This window comes from Fukomys damarensis, unplaced genomic scaffold (assembly GCF_012274545.1).
Source record: "Fukomys damarensis isolate Sample0158 unplaced genomic scaffold, DMR_v1.0_HiC HiC_scaffold_30, whole genome shotgun sequence".
In the NCBI taxonomy this organism is placed as follows: Eukaryota; Metazoa; Chordata; class Mammalia; order Rodentia; family Bathyergidae; genus Fukomys; species Fukomys damarensis.
Genome location: NW_022900942.1, coordinates 62467353 through 62490159, shown reverse-complemented (window position 1 = coordinate 62490159; position 22807 = coordinate 62467353). Strand labels below are relative to the sequence as shown.

The 22807-nt window shown below is 44.1% G+C and overlaps 1 protein-coding gene across 1 annotated transcript in view; it reads left to right on the top strand.

Moving 5' to 3' along the window:
- Myom1 (myomesin 1) overlaps nucleotides 1-22807 on the top strand; it is a 140244-nt gene that overhangs the window by 19080 nt on the left and 98357 nt on the right. The window contains exon 3 of the mRNA XM_010638739.3: nucleotides 6636-6949. Coding sequence (XP_010637041.1) covers nucleotides 6663-6949 — 287 coding nt within the window. The 5' untranslated portion in view covers nucleotides 6636-6662. The remainder of the gene's footprint in view (nucleotides 1-6635; nucleotides 6950-22807) is intronic.

Sequence of the window (22807 nt, the reverse complement as noted above, 5' to 3'; positions counted from 1 at the left end):
ACACTCGGGACCTTGTGCTTTCAGGGCAGGAGGTGGAACCACTGAGCTAAATCCCTGGGCCTGTCCATGCTTCTTTTGTCCAATCTTCTTGTATATGTGTTTGGAAGAGTACTCTTTGGCTTTCCCCGGGCTCCTGAATGTTGATAAATAAATAATATTTTAGTTTTCCACAGTTTATATGGGCTTTTCCTTTTGAATTCTTTTTTTTGTTTGCTTGGTTATTTTGTTTTGTTTTGTTTCATTTTTCCAGTACCAGGGAATCAAACTCAGGACCTTGTACTTGTGAGGCAGGCATGGTGTCATTTTGAATTTGTAACAAGGATCAAAGTTCAGTAAATGTTTCATCTTGATATATCGATGAACGTAACCTGTACACTTTGATCTAATAGATCATTGTCTCTTACGCCAGAGTCGTAGATGAAGCCCATCTTCTGTGACAGTGGTGGACATCACTGGAACATTTCGTCCCTGTCCACATACACACATGTGCTGAGACCGCTGAGAGAGAGGATAGCAGGTTGTGTCAGACCTGGGCTTGACTCCTCTGTCATATTTGAGTTCTGTGACTTTAATCTCTGTAAATGTCAATTTCTTTCTTTCTTCTTTTTTTGGGTACTGGGGCTCAAACTTAGGACCTTGAGCTTGCAAGGCAGGCGCGGTGCCACTGAGCTAAATCCCCAGCCCTAAATATAAATTTCTTGAGCGATAAAAATTTTAAATATCTGTGATGGTCAAATAAAATACTGTAAAGCAACTAGCAGTAATCCCTGGCATCTGGTGGTCGTTAAATCTTGACTGGTCCTGTGATGGTTTACGTCTTATTTGTGTTTGCTTCTCCTTTCCTCTGCTCTGAGGAGATTTCAAGCAACTTTCCTCCTTCTAGAGAAGTGGCTCACCAGGAGCCGTTCCAATGGGCGGAGGGTGAACCTGGAGAAGAACCTGTATTGGGCATCTCGAGAACAAATGGATGACTGAGATCATAAAGCTTTAAAAATTCTCCTGCGGGCTCCAGACAGCTCGTGTGCCGATACACACACTGTGGTGAAGAAATGTCAGGTTGAGCTTTCCCAGGAAGCTGGGCAAGGAGCCAAGAGAACACTCTTTCATAGCTTGGGGTCACCCAAAGCTGACCTGTTACCAGGGGCGTCTCCGGTACACTTGGAAGAGCATTTCAGAGATCTACTTCCTTATCAACAGAGTGTCACTGCACTTATCAACTACGCGTGACAATAAGTACGTGGACTTTGGGAGCCAGAGATCTCTTAACTGCATCTGTGTCACCCACAAGCTGAGTGATCCCAGCAAATGACTTCACCTCCTGAAGCCTCGATTCCTGCTTCTATTTAGTGGGGCTAATGATGCCTCCCTCACAGGGTCTTACGAGGGGTCACTGGGCTTGCGTCTATAAAGTGACTGTCCCAGGGACTGGCATGTGATAGGTCCTCAGCACAGCTCACTGTCTTACCCTCAGGAAAATAATATCACCCCAGTAAGAATAGCTGTTATAAAAAAGACAACCATAAGCATTGAGGAGGATGTGAAGAAAAGAAACCACTTGCACACTTGTTAGTGAGAATGTAAATTAGCATAGCCGTTGTGGAAAACAGTATGAAAGTTCCTAAAAAATTACAAATAGAAGTACCATATGATCTAGCAATGCCACTACTGAGTATACACCCAAAGGAGATGAAATCCATATGTCAGAGACAACTGCATTCCCAAGCTTGTTGCAGCAGTACCCACAACAGCCAAGGAATGGAGACAAGCAACATGCTCGTCATGTGACACATAAGGCGCAAAGAAAATGCACGTATGCACAGTGGAATCCTGCTCAACCACTGGAAATGTAGAATCTCGTCGCTTGTAACAACACAGATGAAACTGGAGATCATCCTGTTGAGTGAAATAAGCCAGGCACAGAAAGATAAGTGCCGCAGGATCTTACTCGTGTGTGGAATAAGAAAAACAATTGATCTGGTAGAAGTTGAAAGTAGAATGGCCGCTCCCAGATGCTGAGGAGAGTAGTGGGCAGGGAGAGATGAGGAGAGGCTGACCAGGGTTATTAAGTTATAGCTGGATGGGAGGAAGACGCTCAGCGCAGCGGGCTGACTACAGAGAGGACAGTGCACTGTGTGTTTCAAGTAGGTAGGAAGGATTGTGAATGTTTTCACCACCAAACAATGAGAAATGTTTGAGGAGACATGTTTATCCTGATGTAAATATTGCACGATAAATACAAGGCAGGAAACATCACATGCCACCCCTGTAGTTTGTGTATTTGATGTGGCGATTAAAAATTAAGCTAAAAATAAATATTTGAAAAGAAAGTCTGTTCAATATTTGATAGATACGCACGATGTATTTTTTAGTCCATGTAATCAGTTGTTGGAACACGGGCCAGTATATCAAGGTATCAGTCTGTTCGCTATGGTTACTCTGAACGTGAACTTTTCTGTTATTCCCTGTAGTAATAACAGTTGACGGTAGTGAGCCTTTATTCTGTGGCAGTCCCTGGGTAAGTGCTTCACTGTCATCATCACATTTAATTTCCACAGCAGCCGTGTAATTGGGATACTCTTATCTCCATTCTTCAGAGAACCTGAAGCCCAGGGAGGAGAACTAAACCGCTTGAGGTCATGAGGCTAGGAAGGCCGTCAGTGGAGTAGAATCTGGGTCTGAACTGAGTCCACAGTGAGGCTCTAGCCACAGATTACGCCTCCTCCTTGGTTACACCATCTGAAAAACAGACCCCCCTTGTTAGACTGCCCCTACTCTGAGTTTAGGAAAGATGAAACACTGGTTTCCAGCCAGGTATGACTGTGCGTGTCTGCAATCCCAGCACTCTGGGAGGCTAAGGCAGGAGGGTCACAGTTTCAAGCCCAGCCTGAGGGACTTAGGGAGACCCTGTCTCAAACAGTTTTAAAAAGCTGGGGATGTTGCTCAATACAAAGGCCCTGGGTTCAACCCCTAGTACAAAAAAAAAAAAAAAAAAAAGTCCTTCCAAATGACTTTAGTTAAGGAACAAACCTGGAGCTATGATTTGCTTTGAAAATCTTCCTGAAATGAGAGCAACAGTGATTTGTGCATTGCGAGGCCAAAACTACCACCACACATAACCCATTTCTTGTTTTGCCTCTGGTTAGCCTCAAGTTCTTTCTTTTACTTCATATCTTTGAAAGGCCTTACACATGCGTTACTGACAGCACACCCAGAACCATATTTTAGCATTCCATGAAGTCCATTTTGAGAATCAGATTACTACACCTATTTTTAGCTCTCAACACAAACCCCTCTTTCCGTTACATTTTTAAATACTCTGTGATAAAGCAATATTGAACACGGCTCTGATAGCCCAGTGAAAATCCTATCCTTGATTCAGTCAGGCCGGAGACACTGCCTGGCCCCGATGAAACCACATTACTGAGGCAGCTCCCTACCTGCGCCTGTCTTCTGGGTTTGGAACTCTCTCCCCATCTGCTGCTATATTTATCTGCCTGCTTGGCCATAAAAGGCTGGCTGTGGGGCCTGACATTCTGCTGCCTGACCACATGCCTTATTTTTGAACTGGGCCCCAGGGTCCTGTCTCCAGTCCCGCCTCTTAACTTTTCCTTGGATTCAGCCTAGCTGAGGTTTTCATTGTCTCCTCCAGCTCCTCACGGCATCGGAACATTTCCATCACCGTCGGTCCTTTGGAAGCTGGTAAGCGTGACATTGGCGCAGAAAAATGTGCAGTCATTTTTGTGCTCGACAGTGCATGCTTCTTCCACCTTCTCAGCTCAGCAGTTTTCTCACAGCGATGTCAAAATAGCAGAGAAATCAGAAAGCGAAGCTCCTGGAAGGGAAACTGGGACAGCAAGGTGCCAGCAGCCTCCTGGGGCTGTCCTCTCTGATCACTGTATTCTCATTGAATTGAGTTCCTGGTGCTGGCCCTCTAAGATCGTGTCTGTCTTAGATTCAACTGTAAGTGCAAGTACTTTCCAAGGTACAGTTCAGAAGTTCGGTTCAGATCTGGAATGGCTGAGGGGCAGGAAAGCTTGTGTTTTCCTTCCTCTCTGTGCCTATGGTTCTCGATTACAAATTAAGCCCCCAAGGAGGCAAATGAACCTTGCGGTCACAGAATGTGATTCTGGGACTGTGAAGTGTGGGTGAATGCTTGAGTGCTTCATGATCCTCTGAATTTGCCTCTATAAAAGTATCGCTTCAAGATTGCAACTGTAGAATTTGTACTTCTTCCTAAATTCTCATGTTATTTTCAGAAAGCAAATGTAGGTTTTAAGGAAACGGAAGACAAGAAAATCATCTTTCTTTCCAACAAAATCTAGCAATTGTGTACTGGGGTAATCCCTGCCTACACGACGAAGTGAGAGGAGTTAGTCTTTCTGCCTGGAGGTCAGCCAGCTCTGGCGACTTAAAGTCAGACCCTGGTAACTTGTAATAAACAATCAATGCATGTGGAAGATTAGATATCATTAAAAATGATTATACTGGGGAAAACTAGAGTGGCAAATAGAACTGGGGAAAACTATTTGAAGATTTTATTTTGTAAAAATTACAGCATTTCAAATCCTCTGGTCAGCGATTTCACAATGCAATGGACCTTTATTGTTTACTTGGAAGTGATTTTAAAGTAACATTTGCCATGTGACAGTGTGGTATGTATCATTATAGAAGCTTACCTAATATCTGTACAGCTGCCTCACACAATTCTGTATTAACATAGTCTAACTCTTGTCCTATCAAAGTTCACCTAATAACTATTAATTATGCAATGATAATTATTCTGTATATTTAATAACGGAAAATAACAATCTGTTTAAGGGTTGAAGCAGAGTTGCTTGCTAGCAGCTTTTTTTTTTTTTTTTTCCCTTTTTGGGAAATGCCTTGTAGACTGATATCTTCCATGAGACCTAAGATAAATATTTCTGGAGTGAAGTTTACTGGGTTTTCTTCTCTAGGGAATACATACTGACTTTTTAAATAGTTTAAATAAAAATTATTTGGAAATCTGACCCAAAAAAGATGATAATTTTAGAAGGATTTACTCCTCAATAGGATTTCAAGAAAAACAAGGTTTGGGAGGGAAAAAGCCCTGATTACTTAAAAATGGATTTTTCTTATGAAACTTTAAAAGAGCATTTTAAAATATGAACAAAAGCATTTTAAAAACAGGGTGGGGAGCTCAATAATGACCTCATTTCAGGTTGTCCACATGGCCGATGGCCTGTCAGTGAGATTATCTAAGAGAGGCAAGCAGGGTGAAGGGTGTCTTTCCAATGCTAGGCAAACTTCCCTTTGACATTCAGAACTGTCCACTCAGGTTCACAGTGCCAACTGCCCCACGGAGGATCAGCTCTCCCACTTCTTAGGTAAGAAGATGGGAAGCCTTCAGATTCCTAATCAAACCTTTTTCTGGTTTGAAAGTATGCCTTTCTGAAGTGCCCATGTGATTTGAGAGTCTGTATATAACATCACTGTACTCCAGGGCTCAGTCCCAGCACTTAGTTTTCCATTTATAATTGCTCTGATCTGTTTTCTTGGCTTTCCTTACTACTTACACGTGGTGTCCCAAATGTGGATACCCATCCTGGATTTCTCAGTACCCCAGAATCACACGTCCAGCTTCCCACTGAACACCACTTGGAGGTCGACCAGGTGTCTCAAATGCAGAGCAGCTCTGCAAGGTGTTGCTCTGTGATAGAGCATTTACTTACATGTGTAAGTCCCTGGATTCAATCCCTGGTACTGAAAAATAAATACAGATCCTATCAAGCCAATCTCCTCCTCTTCTACCCCAAACTGATGACTTCTTGTACTCCCATCTCGGTTAATAGCAACTTCAGTCTTCTGGTTGCTCAGACAAAAGCCTTGGGGTTCTCTCTTTGGCCCTCAGAACTTCCAGCAGCGCCATTGGCTCTACCTCAGATTGTGTGTACGCTCTGAGCACTTCTCACACTTGCTGTGCTGACCATGGCCCTCACTCCCTGGGCCACTGCAGTGGCCTTTGTGTATGTGTGCGCTGCCCTAGGGCCACCTTAACAAAGTACTATAGGCCAGATAGCATAGCCAACAGACATTTACATCATTGCCATTCTGGAGGCTGGAGAGCTAGGACCAGGGTGTTGGGGGGATTGTTTTTCTGAGGCCTCACTTGGGCTCATGTTTGACTCCTCTCTGTGTCTCTGTCTCCACACAATCTTCTGATATGTGTCTGAATTTCTTCTTCTTATATGGACACCAGTCATACTGGACTAGAGCCCTCCTCATTTTAATTTATTTTTTAGGTCCCCAAATAAAAGGTAGGTAATAGAAAGCAGGGAGATAGATCTTTTGCAGAAGGGATGGGGTCCAAGAGATGGAGGGAGTGGCTAGGGAAGGGAAGGGGAAGTAAAAAGAATTAGGATGAGCTTTGTGCATGTACCAACTCCCCATGATGAACATCATCATTATGTATCGCAAACACGGACTAGTAAACATGAAAATTAATAAAATGTATTCATCCCTTCCCACACGGAACTTCATCCTTTTCTGCCTGCTCTTTGAAGAGACAAGAGTGTGAATTCTCTCAGGTTGATATAGACTTGTTCTGTGGAATTTGTTCCCTAGTAGTTCACTCAAGAATCATTGTCTTCCTGTAGGTCGACTACTTCCCTGAGGGGCACAAGATGGCTTTGCCTTTTTATCAGAAGTCCCACCAGCACTATGACCTCAGCTACCGCAACAAGGACCTTCGTACCACCATGAGCCATTACCAGCAGGACAAGAAGCGCTCTGCCATCTACACACATGGCTCCACGGCCTACACTAGCCGCTCCTCTGCCGCCCACCGCCAGGAGTCTGAGGCCTTCAGCCAGGTGGCGGCCTCCTCCAAGCAGCAGGCCTCACACTACTCCTTTGGGGCTGAAGTCAGTCGCAAGTCTGCCTCCGCCTACGATTATGGCTACTCCCATGGGTGAGTTGGGAGCGGCCTTCCAACCTGGGGAGAGGCACATGCTCTGAATAACCCTCCCAGCCTCTTTGGCTTTCTCCTTAAATCTGACGGCCCTACAGCTGTGGAGAGAGCCAGTTCTGCGAAACCCGAGGCCCGTGTCTGTATTACCTGTTTCCCTTTCTTGTCTCTGAGATTCACAGTCACACTGGTGGTGTTTAGTTGCCAGCCGTGACATTTCTAGAAGTGGGGGAACTTGCCACAGGTAACTTCAGTGGCAGCAGAGTCAGAAAATATCGCTTCAGCACTCAGAGCAGGTTTCCCAGCTCTTGTAATGTTTCTGCTTAGAAAGCTTGCATAGAATCTACAATGCACAGGTCACAGGAGACTACACTGCAGTGGAGATGTGTTCTGTTTTTTCAATATCTGAAAGGCAGTATTCAAAATTCTGAGCTATAGGTCAAGCAGCAAATCCTTTGTTTACCTGGAGCATTTTATTGGAAAACATGGCCTTATTTCAGTCAGCCTAAGAACAACAGAAACAACCCTGTTTCCAACCAAATTAGATCCATTGGCCTCCTGTAAGGAGGGAGACTCTATTCTAGACAAGAGTTATTTTAGGATTCTAGGAAGAGTGGACTTCAGATGCATGTCTGGTCTGAAAGGCAAACCTGGGATCTCATTTCTTTAACAATAGAATCAAGATAAATGTGGGCTGTTGTATCCAGAATGGGAGCTCTTTGTCTGGGTTGGGACCTAGACAGCTTTTCTGGGTCAACAAGTGACGGATTCTCCAGATGAGAGTGAGATATTTCATTCTTGCTGATGCAGTTTCAAACAGCGAACATACTGGTCAGTATCAGAGGAGAAAGTTTCACGGTGAGTCTGTAGGCTCTTGAAGAAGGCGGTTACCATGATACCACAAAGCAGCCGTGTCCCTGGGAGAAATGCCCTTTCCCGTCGACTTTGCCGTAGGCTTTCCTATGTCTGTTGGTCCAGCCCGACAAATGTTGTGGGAGACGTTTAGTTTCTCAGCCTAAAGCAATATTTATTTTCTTGTTAGTCAGAATGAAATATTTCATGGGCATTTAGAGACCACTTTTTTGCAAGGTACATGGGATCTTTATTAACGTCCATAGCCTAGAGAAAGAATTGCTGATTTAGTCTGGGCTATGTAGTGAGACACCGGGTGCCTTTAAGCCTTTTCTGGCAAAAGTGCCATTTTTTTGTTATAATATAATTTTAAGTCTTCCAAAACTTGAATTCACAAAATATCTCACAGGGGAACTGGAAAAAGTGTTTATGTCTAGGCATCTAAGCAGTTATTGAGGAAATAATAGAGTGGCTTGTATGAACAGATAAGAAGAAGGCTTCTCCAGGCAGACACCTCTAACGCCCTGTTGGGTCTCAGCAGCACCTGATCTACAGCTGTCATTTTGTCTGCAACAGTGACCTCCTGGGAGTGTGTCAGGCTCAGCGGCAGAAGCAGGGCCCGCTGGGGTTTACCTGGGGTACACTACGGCTCTGACATCCCATTTCGGATGGAACAGGATCGTTTTGTACTCTTGATTTCAGAGGCCGTATTCTGCCATGGGATATCGCTGAGGACCTTGTGTTGGCTGCACATATGGAAATAGTGTCACTGAGCCGAAATTTGTTTCTTTTAGCACTTGCTTCCAATGAACTGCCTTCCAGAGAAAAGTTGGGAGGAATTAACACTGGGCGTACATGGCAGCATCACTTTATCCTCCTGAAAAATGTTCCGTGGGTGTGTTCAAGAACCTCATTTAGGAAAGCAGCTGTCTTGTAATAGCGGAGGATTACATTTTTCTGGACTGTATGTGCCGGAGGTGTAGAAGAAGATGGGTATTGCATTATCATGCAGTTGTTACTGTAACTTCTTGTGTACTTACTTCGTTTTCCCAGTGTGAAAGAATCTATAGAATTTCATGTACTTGAATTTTTTTTTTTTTTTCTGGTACCAAGGATTGAACTCAGGACCTTGCACTTGCCGGGCAGGTGCAGTGCCACTGAGCTAAATCCCGGGCCCTGTATTTGAATTTTTAAATTTTCTTTATCTCTTCATCTCTTTTGCTAAATGTTATGTTGACTTTATACAAGTCTTTAGCAATGTGTGTGATATTCATATTTATTCGTAATCTGATTTATCAAACATTAATAATCAAAAAAGATTTGCTCTATATAATCTTTGGGAAAAGATCTTTGGAAAAATGCAGTCATTTTTTTATGCTCAACATCATATCATTCCTTCCTACTATGTACATATTTATGCACATACATAGGAATTTATTAATGGCTGCCATGTTTGAATAACTCAAGCTTTGGGTAGAAACATGCTAAGGTAGAAATAAGAGGTGGAAGAAAATGCTGCCTGTTTTCCTTCATACCATGCAATGTAAAAGACAAAGCAGACCGTCCTAATCCAGGAGGTATTTCAGTTGCTTTTTTTAGAACTAGAACTAACAGGTGCGGGTAATATTGTTTTGAATGTTTTCCGATCTTCCTAACTGCTTCAGGTTGTGCTCAAGCTTACTCTGGGTGGAATGACTTTTTTCTTCTAAAGGAAGCCCAAGCATGATCTCTTTGGACCATGAGCAGTGTCGTTGATGGAGACCCTCAGAGCTGGAAATGCACCAAATGCCCCAAGTGTGGGGTGCATTACTGAGAACTAGGCCTTGTCTGTTTTTAGCATCTGCTTTGTAGTTAGATGGCCAGTGAGTGGAAACTATGGGGAGTTATATGTGCTCAGGGCCTGGCTGACCTCCGTGAGTCTTAGGAACAGTGGCTCGCTCAGTGGCAGTGTGGTTGCAACACGGCTGGTTACTGACTGGATGGTGGAAGGGTCCCTCTAGATGCCTTTATGATTGGTCACAGTGAGAAAAAAACCCAAAGAAAGCACAAAACCTCCTGGAATGGCAAGATTATTTTTATACTGATAATCAACAAGTGTTTTCAGGGACTAGCAGGAAACTAGTCCTCATGGCCACTTTGCCACCATTAGGCAAAGGTTCTCAACCTCTGTTCCAAGTGGATTCCGACAGAATCTTGGATAATCTGAGATGATCCAAGTGTGGAATCTGATGTATTCCACCAGTGTGCACCGTTACATACAGCTGAATTCCTGGGAGGGAGGGACTGTAGCATTCATCAGAGTCTCAGAGAACTCCACAGCCTCACAGAGGTCAAAGCCACTGATCTAGAAAGTCTGCATGTAAATTCCAGATGGCCACGTGTCTGACCTGAGCGCCCTGCTCCAATGCTAATAACCTAAAGATTTAGGGTAAAGTAAGACAGATGTCTTTAGAGAACATGGTCTTAGGAAAGCAGGTGCCTCCGTTCTTAGGAGTAAGCAGATCGCACATGAAGGTGGAAATAACTAAAGGAACAGCCTACTGTAGTTGAAAGGAGGAATGAACAGCTTTTAAAGCCACAGAACACCACAGCGGAGTTTGTGGAAGATGAAAGGATTTCGAGTTGACTCCTAACCCTCCACAGTAACGGTGGAGATTTAATTTTCTTACAGAGAACCAATGGAAATTCAGCCCATATGAAGCATGTCAGTTCTGCATCTTGTATACTGCAGAGTCTTTACAATAACTGTGGGAGTAGAAATTATCACCTCGTTCTACAGATAAGAAAATTGAAGGCCAAGGCTATTAAGTGGCTTTTCTTCATTACCCTCAGAAGTGACAGAATACAGATCTGAACTCCCATACTGTGTTGGCTCCACCCTGTCCTCTGGTTCCTGGTGACAGGTTACAGTCAGCAACTTCCCTCAGCCATATCGCCATCAGATTTTTCTGGAAGCATCAATATTTACTTCTGTACTGCTCTTGCCTTTTATTTACTCTTCCCATGCAGAAACCATTGAGACCCAAAGAAACCAAGATTTAGAGCAGGGAACAACACGGAGATGGGCACAAATTCCAAGGAATTCTGGGAGAGAAAACCAAAGGGTGATCGTGCATGCCGGACCTGGCCCTGGCCAGACTCTAACCCGTCATCTAGAGTTGCACAGGGAGATATACAGGGGCTCTGAGCGACCTCCGTCTGAGGATTGGAACACTGAGTGTCTTTCCCAGGGCACCCAGCCTTTAACTACTCTTCACCTACAGTTACTGACCGATCCCCACGAAAGCTGCCCAGAACGGAACCTCCTATGAAACCGCTACAGTTTGAGCTGGACGTGGGGGCGCACACCTGCGGTCCCAGCACCGGGGAGGCCGAGGCAGAAGAATCGTTGCGAGTTCGAGGCCAGCCTGAATGACACAGGGGGATCCTGTGTAACAAACAAACAAAACAAAACAAAAGCAAAAAGAGAGAAACTACTAGAGTTTGAAAAAAACCACGGTAACATTCAAATTAGTTGTAATCCAGCCAGAAGACACCAGGGCCGAAAGACAGACCTCTGAGCGCGAGCGGAACGGAGGAGACCTAAAACTCAGTCCGTCTCCCACCCTAAAATGGTTGCAATGCGTGGCATCAGGGGACATCTGTTGCCCGCCCTCAACTATCAGCCCGAGATTGGTGTCACATCCATTTCTGGATGTCACAGTGGGCCACGGGGTCCAACAGGCCCGTGCACACTCCGGCAGGCACGTGACTTCCGGTAACCTACTGAACTTCCCGGTTTCTTCACCTGTAAAACGAGGTTCCTTGCGTTCCGAGGTCTAAAGGGCGATCGTGTAAGATGTGCAGTGTGGGAGCTGGCTCACGGGGAATGCAGTGCGGTCGAGGCATCACTCATTCATTCAACAAATACTGAGTGCCTCCTGGGTGCTGAGTTCCGCCCTAGGTCCTTGGAGTAAATTACTGAACACAGCACGCAGTGCGGTCGAGGCATCACTCATTCATTCAACAAATACTTACTGAGTGCCTCCTGGGTGCTGAGTTCCGCCCTAGGTCCTTGGAGTAAATTACTGAACACAGCACGGTGAATTCTGTATTATGCCAGAGGGTAATAAACGTCACGGAAGCAATACAAACAGAGTAGGGGAGAGGGCCCGAGGGTGCAGACTGGAGCTGTAGAGTGGTCAGGCTTCCTTGAGAAGGTGACGCTGAGCCAGGACGCGGAGCAGCCGAGAGGGTTCGCCGTGAAGCTGTGTGGGGCAGGAGCACCGGGCGTCAGGAGCCGCCGCCGCCAGGCCTTCCAGGGAGGAGCAGTGTGGAAGCCGTGTGAGGGGGAGGCTGAGGGAGAGCGGCGGAGATGTGAGAAGGCCAGGGCGGGCAGGAGCACCCCGGAGGGCCTCCTGGGCTGTCGGAAGGAGGGGAGCACGGACGACCAAGGCAGGAGCAGGAGTGAGGTGCCCAGACAGGAGGTGCAGGAGAGAGCGTGCGGCTCTCACGGGGTTCCCCGCACCCCTGCCGTGGAGCCTTGAGGCTGTGAAAACCTGAACACGGTGTCTCCTCAGACTCCGCAGGAGGCCGGGTGACGGTGAAACCACCTGAGAATTATCCATTCTCAAAGATGCGTGTCGTGGGGAAGAAACGCCTTCTTCCCTCGTTAGGGTTTTCGGAGCGCTGAGAGAAGCACACGGGAGCAAGCCCAGCTGCACGCGGTCAAGCTCAGTTGTACACGGAATGCGCTGGAGCGGCTGAATCTGAATCACAAAAAGTACTGAGCGGGTGGAGTCGTGGGAGATGAAATTCCCTTGGAAAGCGGCTGAAATGTCAGTTTGTGTTCGCCGTGGTTTGACTGTGCTTGGACCCCTCCAAACTTCTCCTTGAAACTCCGCACAATGGTGTTGAGCACGGGTGGGACTTCAGGATGTGTGTGGGACAGCAGGCCCTGCCCTCGTGAGGGGGTTAATGTGCTCTGAGTCGGGGCCCATTAGTTACCTGGAGAGCAAGTTGTCCCGAAGCAAGGCGGGCCTCATTGTCCACATTTCTGAGTGGGCCCAGTCACCCCCCGACTTTCTACCACGTCATAGCACAGCACAGGGTGCTCGCTTCCAGCCTCCAGAACCGTGGGCTAAGAAAACCTCCATTCGTTATAAACTACCCAATCTGTGATGTTTTCTTATAGCAATAGAAAATGGCCAGAGGCAGTATTTTCCCTTTTTCCCCTCTAGAAATGTTCTTATGGCTTTGTTTCCTAAGTGATATTTTAATTATTATACACAAGGGAAAATACTATAGTTTCTGGATAACAAAAACCAAAACAATTCTTGGATTTGCCTTCTGGTATGTAAGTAGCAACCACAGGCTGTTACAAGGCTTCTCCTATGATAGAAGGTAAGAGGGAAATCTAACAAACACAGAAAAACCAGAGTTACTAGAAATTAAACTCATGGCTTTTACACTGAACTATGTCTCCAACCCTTTTTGGTTTTTATTTTGAGACAGGGTCTCAGTAAGCTGCCCAGGCTGGACTTCAATTTGGAATCCTCTTGCCTCAGCCTCCCAGGGTGCTGGGATTACCGTCTTGAGCCACCAGACCAGGGCACAGTTACTTCTTTAAGAGGCAATAGAGTTGTGTGCTCTGAGCCTCAAAGACCAACCCTAAATCCAAGGCCACAGACCTCGCTGTGCCTCAGTCTTGCTGCTGTGGACACTTGGCTGCTTGTGGAGGGAGGATGGGGCTTCTCAGGTCCGGAAATGGCAGTTTCTTGTAATGGGCAGTTTACACCGCAGCAGAACTGGAGAGTGGATCGATAGCAAGAAGGGACCAACACTTCCTCTCATTCAGGCGCCCGACGCCCAGACAGGCTCAGCAAGAATTGATTCCCCCCTGGCTTGCTGTGCTGTACAGTGGAAATATTATTCGTGAGGATCTTTTGCAAGCCAAACGAGGTTTCGATGGTACCGGACTCCTCCAGAATGCACTTCTTCCTGGTGAGGAGGCGCCGCGGCCTGTCTCTCCTGGGGAGCGGGATGAGTCTGCCTGCCAGGGAGGAGGACCCCGCTTTCCTACAGAGTCTCTCAACTCCACACGTCCAGCCTGAGAGAGCGGCTGCAGTGGGCCAGTCGGCCCAGGAAGTCCCCCGCGGCATGGAGGAAGCAGGGCCTCCGCAAGACTGGGGCGGGAGACGCTCTCTTCCCCTGGTGTGGGCGCCTGGGCTGCTGGATAAGCAATGAGGGAGACTGACTTTCACGAGCCTGGGACAGTTCGGTCCACAGACCGCCTTAGGTTCCGTGAGGCATCTCTCGTCAGCATTGCTAAGTGTCTTGGATGATATAAAATAAAATGTCCAAAAAATAGAACACATGCAGTTCCTGCTTTAAAATGTGCCATGATCTAACCTGCTTAAATTAACTTCTGGAATGGAAGCGGATAAAGACTCTAAGATTTAAATCTCTCTGTTTTATCCCCTTGCCCTTTCTAAAACACATCCTAGAACGCAGGTCGGCCACCGTGGGATTTGCTTTTAGATCATGGCTATACAGTAGCTATAGAAAGTTACTGAAAAGAAGAGGAAAATGGGACTCATCGGTAGCTATTTGTATCATGGAAAAAATAATAACTGGAAGGGCTGAAATGTCATGGTCCTAATTAAGTTTCCAAACCTGAAAGTGAGATATTTCTTTGAGGGGGGCAGGGAATTGAGACAGGATCTCCCTGTGTAGCCCAGGCTGGTCTTGAACTCATGGGATCCTCCTGCCTCAGCCTCCTGAATGCTTGGATTATAGGCTAGCACCACACCTGGCTGAAAGTGAGATATTTCTATTGTCCAGAATGAGAGGGACAGAGGGAGAGAAGGGGCAGGGGAGGGCGAGAGAGAGCACATAGAAGGTTAATAATACAAAAGAAACAAAAAAGTAAAGGCTAGGGGATGTTTATTTATTATATTAGATTCAGTAAACATCGGCACTAGATGTCAGTAAATGTTGGTATAATTAAATTCATGTTTGCATCAGGAAAAACAAAAAGGGCTCCTCTTCAGCCGCCCACTGGCAGAGAGGCTCTCCTGAAAGCTTCCGGTTTAGAGACTGGGTCCCCAGTCGGCAGCTCAGTGAAGGTCCCGTTAGAGCAGGAGCGCCAGATGAAGCGACTCCCCGACCAGCTTCTCGCAGCTGCCCCGGGACATGCTGTGTTTAAAGTTTGGAAAGGCGGGAGCTGAGGCCAGCAGAGTAGGACAGAGGAGGAAAGAGGCTGTGGGCTCCAGGCGACGCTCCACGGGGTCCCGGAGGTGGAAGGCGGGGGCTTCCGATGCCAACAGAGCTGCGCCGGGGTGGCCAGAGGAAGAGAAGCCAAGGGATGCGGACCGCTGGCCCCGGGCCTGCAAACACTGCCTCTCCGCCAGCACTGGAGTATGGCAATGCGTCCAGCTTTCACAGCCATTCAGGGAAGTCCCGTGACAATCGCCGTAAAAATAGAGTTCTCATCTTTAAGGTTCTGCATACACCCTCAGTCATCCTGGGACGCCCCACGGTCTTTCAACACCCGGCTCTTCCGGGAAGGATCCCTGGGGATCCAGACAGGAACTCCCGCCCTGACCCGTGAATTCAGTTTGTTTGCGCTGGTCTGCCTGCTTATCGGCCTTCCTTCCTGTGTTCTTCCCATCTTTTCTTCCTTGAGTGGTCGTAAAATATGACCCCCCCGCTCTGCTGTGAAGCTCTCCAAAAGTAAGAGTTTTCAATAAATCTTTATGGTAGTCTGTGTTGTTCAGCGCTCTAGCAGAATATCACAGCTTGGGTACTTTGTAAACCACACAAGTTTATCTGGCTCACGGTCCAGGGGCCGCATGGGTGGAGACCTCTTGCTACCTTGTCACACGACAAAACACATCACATGGCAATAGAGTGTGCAAGTGAGGAAGGCAGAAGAGCAGCCAGACTAACTTCTATAACAAGCCCACGACTGCCTTAAATGACGCAGTTGTGTGGTAACATCAATCCATTTCTGAGAGCAAAACCACTTGCCCAGTGTCAAGGAAACTATGTGCGTACTGTGGGTGCTTAGCAAGCTTTGTGTTGAATAAATGAGATTGCTACAGAAAGTTAAGCAACAAACCTGTGAAGATTTGATAGTGTTGTAACATTAATGACCTGAAAGGTGACTGTCCAATAATTTTTTAAGTCAGCTTTCTCCTACTCGTTCTAAATTATCTGCGCATTGTATGCAGTTTGTGCTTAACTGTATAAGAAACTACCCAGTTGTTTTCCAAGGTGACTGTACCGTTTCACATTCCTACGGCAAATGGATGAGGGTTTCAGGACACCCACATCCCTGCGAACACTTCTTATTTTCCATCTTACCTATTGTGACCATGATGGTGGATGTCTACTAGGGCTTCGTGGTGATTTTGATTTGCATTCACTTAATGACTAATGGTGTTGACCATTTTTTATATGTTTCCTGGCCATTTCTTTGGTGAAATGTCTATTTGAATCTTTTGCCTGTTTTCAAAGTTGGATTTCTTTCCTATTGAGTTACCATAGTTACTTAACTACTTTTGATAGATGCTTTTTATCATATATGCTCTCAGATGTTTTCTCTCATTCTGTGCCCTTTCTTCTGAGTCTCCTCGCAGTGTCTTTCAAAGACCAGAACTTTTAAATTTTGATGAAGTTTAGCTCACTGAGTTTTTCTCCTTGACTGATGTTATTTGTGTTATATCCTAGGACTCTTGGGCTGAGTCACCACCTTAGAAAGTTTCTCTATCCTTTTACATTTTATCGCTTTTGCTCTTATATTTCAAACTATGATCCATTTTTAGTTAATTTTTGAGTATGAAAGTTTTTTTTAACATATGGATTGTACCAGCATCATTTGTTGAAAAGACTATTCTTTCTCCCACTGAGTTCCTTGGTACTATTTTTTTTAAACCAAATTAATCATGAATATAATTACATATCTCTAAACTCTGAGTTTTGTCCCATTAATCTGTATCCCTGTCCTTATCCAGTGTCACATTGTCTTAATTATTGCTGTTTTATAAAAGATTTTGAAATTGGTGAACATAAGTCCTCCAACGTAGTTCCTCTACATTATTTTTTGTCTATGTAGTTCCTTTATATTTCCATACAAATTTTAGAATCACCTCATCATTTCTATAAATTAAAAACCAGTTTGGATTTTGATCAGGATTATGTTGAATCTGCAAGTCAATTTTTAAAAATGTTTCATTTTAATGTTGACTCTTCCAATCCAGGAGCATGAAATGTTTATTTATTTACATCATCTTCTCGCACTTACACTGTTTGGTAATTTTTGATGTACAAGTGTACTTCTTTGTTATTTCTAAATATTTCATTTTGCTCGATGCTAGTACGAGTCATCTTAGTTATATTTTTGTACTGTTCACTGCTGGTACATGGAAGTACAATTGATTTTCTTGTTTTGATCTTGTATCCTGTAACCTTGATGACTTTGTTTATTAATACTGGCATCTTTTGTGTGTCCATAGATTCCTTAGGGCTGTCTGCATATAAGAGATATTATCTGCAACTAAATGTAGACTTTTTCTTTTCTGTTTTTTGTTTCTTTGTTTGTTTTAACTAATCACCTCGGCTGGAGCCTCATGTGAAATACTGAAAAGAGGAGGGTGTGGGTTTTCATAGATGGCTTCTATTAGATTGAGGAGGTTTACCCAGTTCCATTTTTTTAAGAGCAAAAGCTCTTAACATGAACAAATGCTGATTTTTGTCAAGTGCCTTTTTCCGCATCTGTTGAGATGATAGTATGGTTTCTATTCTTTATCCTGCTGATATGTATATGGTGCTGATTTTCAAATCAGCCTTGCATTCCTGCTTTTATATGTTGCTGAATTCAGCTTTTAAATATTTTGTGAAGGATTTTTTTGCACCTGTGCTTATAAAGGACATTGGTCTGTAGTTTGATTAATTATAAAGTCTTTGTTTGGTTTTGATATCATGTAATACTGGCCTTGTAGAATGACTTGAACAGTATTCCTTTCTCCATTTTTATTATTTGTTTGTTGGTTCTCTGAACTGGGGATTGAACCCAGGCCCTCCACACTGAGCTGTATTCCCAGTCCTTTTACTGTTTTTTATTTTGAGACATGGTCTCACTAACTTGCCCAGGTGGGACTTGAACTTGCAATCCTCCTGCTTTGTTCTTCCAGAGGGCTAGAATTACAGGAGTGCACCACCACACTTGGCTTCCTTTCTGTATTTTTTAAAATAACCTGAAAATGATTGGTATTGTTTCTTCTTAAATACTTGCCATATTTATCGGTGAAGCCACTGGGACATGGCCTTTTCATTGTGGAAATATTTTAAATTACTAATTCAATTTCTTCACTTGTTATTGATATGTTCATATCTTAATATTTCTTCTTATATTAGTTTTCATAATGAGTTTCTATGGGAGTTTTTTTATATTCGTGTAAGGAGTTTTATTTGTTGGTATATAGGAATCTGTACTATTTCTTTATGAGCCTTTTAATTTCTGTAGGGTTGATAGTAATATCTCCTCTTTCATTCATGATTTTATGTTTTTTTATTTTTATTTTTTTTTGGTCCCAGGGATTGAACTCAGGTCCTCGCACTTGAAAGGCAGGCCCCGAACTGCTGAGCTAAATCCCCGGCCCATCAGTCATGATTTTAATAATTTATGTCTTTTTATGGCTAGTCTAGCAAAAAATTTGTCGGTTTTATTGGTTTGCCCAATGAATCAACTTTTGTTTCATATTTTTTATTGTTTTGTTTCCTGTTTCATTGATTTCCTCCCTACTTTTAATAATAATTCCCTAATATTTATTTTATGTTTAGTTCAATGCTGCAGCAGTCACTGTCAATAAAACTACAGCATAGGTCATATGTATCCCAGAGAGACATTCATTAATAATATGTGCTGAACTGTGCAAAATATTAAAAAGACTACAAATCTGCATGCATCTATTATATTTATATGGCAAATACATGGTTACTTTCAGTTACACTCTAGAAATTATTAAGCAAAGAAATACAAAAAAAAGAATAAAAATTTTCTTTTCAAATAATGGAAACATGGATATTGCTTTAAAAATGTAAGCAAACACGTCTTTGACATTAATGAATCAGAATCTTCAATAGTTAGCTTTGGAAAATGTTTGTAACAGTCATAGCCATATTGCTTTGCCCAAGGCAAGTATTTTTCACAACACTTGCAAAAATATTTTGGCAAGTGACTCATTCTGGTTGCGTAACACTGGCGATCTTTTCTTTCTCTGCCTCTGGAGGAAGCCTTATCTAAGTCGTCAGAATTTCCTTCCATTTGTGTTGAAAATGATGAAGTTGTGGGTGTAAAGTTTATCCGCAGCTGAATGCCATTTTGTTTGTTCCGACACTAACTGGGTTAGCAGATTTATAAACCGCTTTCATTTTCATATTCGACTCACACATCATCACAGTCAGTAGCATTCACTGAAGTTTTTCAGCATCTCTTGGATTTTTGAATCAATATATTTTTCCAGCCATTTTCAACAGTAAATGGGAACACACGCACACTCTTGCACACACACACACACACACGCACCTCTGACTTGGAGTTCACAGCATCTCACAGATGTATTTACTGTTGAGTCTCACACACCCCTGAGAAACATGTTATAACTACACAGATGGCTTAACCTTGAACTCGCTACAGGCTGGTCTTGGACTCACAGCAATCCTCCTGCCTCAGCCTCCCAAGTGCTGGGATTACAGGGGTGCACCACCACACCCTGCTGTTTTTTCTGTCTTCTTATGGCTGAGTCTTCAGTTTCTAATTTGAGATCTTTTTTCCTAATGCAGACACTTAACCGGTAAACTCACCTGTAAGCAGCGCTTCACCTATATCCTATAAATTTTAATATGTTGTGTTATTTTCACATAAAATATTCTCTAATTCCCCTTGTCATTTATTTTTTGACCACTACAAGTTACATTGTGTACATTAACTTATCATCATCCACTCCATATTTATGCTAATTTCATACTAGTAAGAGAAACTTTGCTATAACGTAGCTCCTTTCCTGTCCCCTCCTTTGAGCTGCTATCCGATCACAAGTGCGCAGTCCTAGGCCAATAGTATCTCACGCACCCTTACATCTTGTGTTCCAAGCCGGGACGGCACCCTCTGGCAGTGAGGGCCCCTTGCTGTGCCTGCCTTTTCCCTCCTGAAAGGGATGCACACAGCGCGACCCCCACTGCTCACACAGGAAGCCCCGTGTTTTGTGAATAAGCACGTCTGAGTGCACTGCACACCTTTGGCTTATTTGCAGACCTGCGATTGAGGTTTGGTCGCATCTTCTCTTTGCTTTCTAAAGAGAGGAATTGAGGAGCCACTCATGCTATTACGCTGGGAATCAGTACCAGCTCCTCAGCTGGTTCTGGTGAGAAACCAGGGCCGAGAGTCACCGAGGGGAGGATGATTACAGGAGGACGAGCCTCGATTCTGTCTCATTCGATAGTGATTTGTGTTAGTGTCAGGCACCGAGCAGGTGCTGAGCACCCAGGGTCCACCGGAAGCACGCTTCTCCCGGAGCAGTGCGGGTGTGGGAGAGACAGACGGAGAAGCCCACGGCGCGATGATGCCGGGTAGGGAGCGCGTTGGCAAGGGCAGTGAAGCGTGTTGCTGGCTGTCAGGATGTCTTCAGAACGGTGCATCATCGTTAAGCACATCCACACAGAGTAGAAGGAAGTATGAATTCATTACTTCATCGAGGGGAACTGGGACAATTTCCCAAATTTATGTCACGACAAATATTACTTTATGGAACTAGATGTTCATTTCTGTGACACTCGATGCGTTCTAAAACCCAGATTGTGATCATTCCATAGCCTCAGCTTGTAATTCAGCAATGGCAATCAGTATGAGAGTCTTCATGAGCAAAGGGACGTGGGATTAGGGTCTCCCAGAGGGAGCCGTGGGCACGTGAGAAGAATTAGTAATTGGCATGTTATTTTTCCTTAACTGAAGCTGATCTTTTTTCCCCCAAACAATTGAATGTTTCATCAAGTGAGACCCTACAGTGGTATACGCACAGAATTTATAAATAAAAATGTGTAGGTGGTGTCCCTTCAGCACGTTGTTTTGTTTTGTCTTGTTTTTGGTACCAGGGATTGAAACTCACGACCTTGCGCTTGCGATGCAGGTGTGGTGCCACTGAGCTAAATCCCCGCCCCGTTGTTTCGTTCTTTGGGACAGGGTTTCACTATGCAGTTCAGGCGATCCTCGAACTCACAGTGTAACCAGGCTGGCTCGAGGTGGACCCCCTGCCCCAGCTGAGATTACAGGCGTGCTCCCACACACCTGGCTGCCTTCGTTTTCTGGCCCCAATATGTTTTGTGTGGAAGTACTCAGTCGCAAAAATCAGAGACCTCTGGTAGAGAGGAAACAACACTAAACCAAAACCAAGAGGAGGTGGTAGGTAGTTCAGCTACCACCCTGCTGTGTGAAGACAAGTTGCAAAGACTCTCCAGGCTTTGTTTTCTACATCTGTAAAATGAAGTGCTGACTTAATAAATATCCTTGAGATCCTTGCTACCTCTGGGATTCTATTCGTTGTTTTGTTGTTTTTCCTGTCAAGCATCACTATGAAGTTATTCAAGCAGAAAATTATACTTTTTTCCTTTGAGAACTGGAGTTAGATGCGGGTGTGGGCTTGCTTCTGAATCCCTGGAGGACCTCCAGAGATCATTTTCTGGGTCTTGGCTACATCCCTTCTCTGTGATACTGCGGATGGGAGGTGTGATAACATCATGTGCACCAGGGTATTTATTTAAAATCTGCTACCTGTAGACATAGTAACAGAGAACGTGGCACAGAGCAGCAGTACCGAAGAGGCACCTGGACCCAGAGACCGCCAGGGAGGTGCAGCAGGGCACACACAGTTCAGTCCTCACCTATTGCTTAACTTCACTGTGTGCTTCAGTTGAAACTCAGGAAATCTCAGATCTAAGCTGAGTACATCAAGAATAGTAGCTTTGGGCCGGGGATTCAGCTGAGTGGCACCATTCCTGCCTCGTATGCACAAGGTCCCAAGTTTGATCCCCAGTACCAAAAAATAAATAAATAAATGAAAAAGAACAGGCTCCAATAAGTAAAAGACATATGCAGACCCATTCTTAGCATATTTAATATCTACTCAGAAACTGAGCTAAGGATTATTTCCTAATTTAGAAGAAACTGAAAGTCCAAATGGTTAGTAAGCCGTTCTTTAGCTTTTGGGGGTGTTCAAAGAAATTTAAAATCTACATATTTTATTCAATTCCTCTAAAAATATGATTCAACTTTAAAATTTGATAGTATAAAGTGTCTGGCTTTAGTGTCAGTGGATCACAAGGTAAACCATGTATGGGTTTTCGTCAAGGAATTACAGTGATTATTACACAGTTATTTAAAATGTTGTATTTCTCTAATCTAATTTTATTTGCTAGCTTCAATAAGAACAGTGTTACTACATTGTCCTTCATGGCATTTTAACATCTAATCCTTCACACATTTTTAAAATTAGAAATAATAAAGCTTGAAGAAACTTCAGAATATAACAAAGGTGAAGATCTTGTGTTTTCTAGGTTGTTTAATACATAACATCATAATACATGTTGTGAAGTCTTTTCTCCAGATAAAGTATGAAACAGAAGCTAATGATAGTTCCATAAATACTTTTTTTTCTTAGTTCCATGAATCTGTGACATGGAATTCAACCATTAAAAATCAGGGGGCAGGGACTTAGCTCAGTGGGGCTGCACCTGCCTCACAAGCAGAAGGTCCTGAGTTCAATCCCAGGTGCAAAATTTACATAGGAAAATGGAAAATTCCATATCATGAATGCAACATATTAAAGATTTGTTTAGAGAACAAATGTTAGAAAATGAAGCAATACAGCAAAAAGAATAAAAAATAGCTATTTTGATGAAAACAAGCATTGGAAAACGAGCTTAGGAGAGAGTAACTGGAGACACTGGAATGGGAGCAAGGAGGATGGAGCA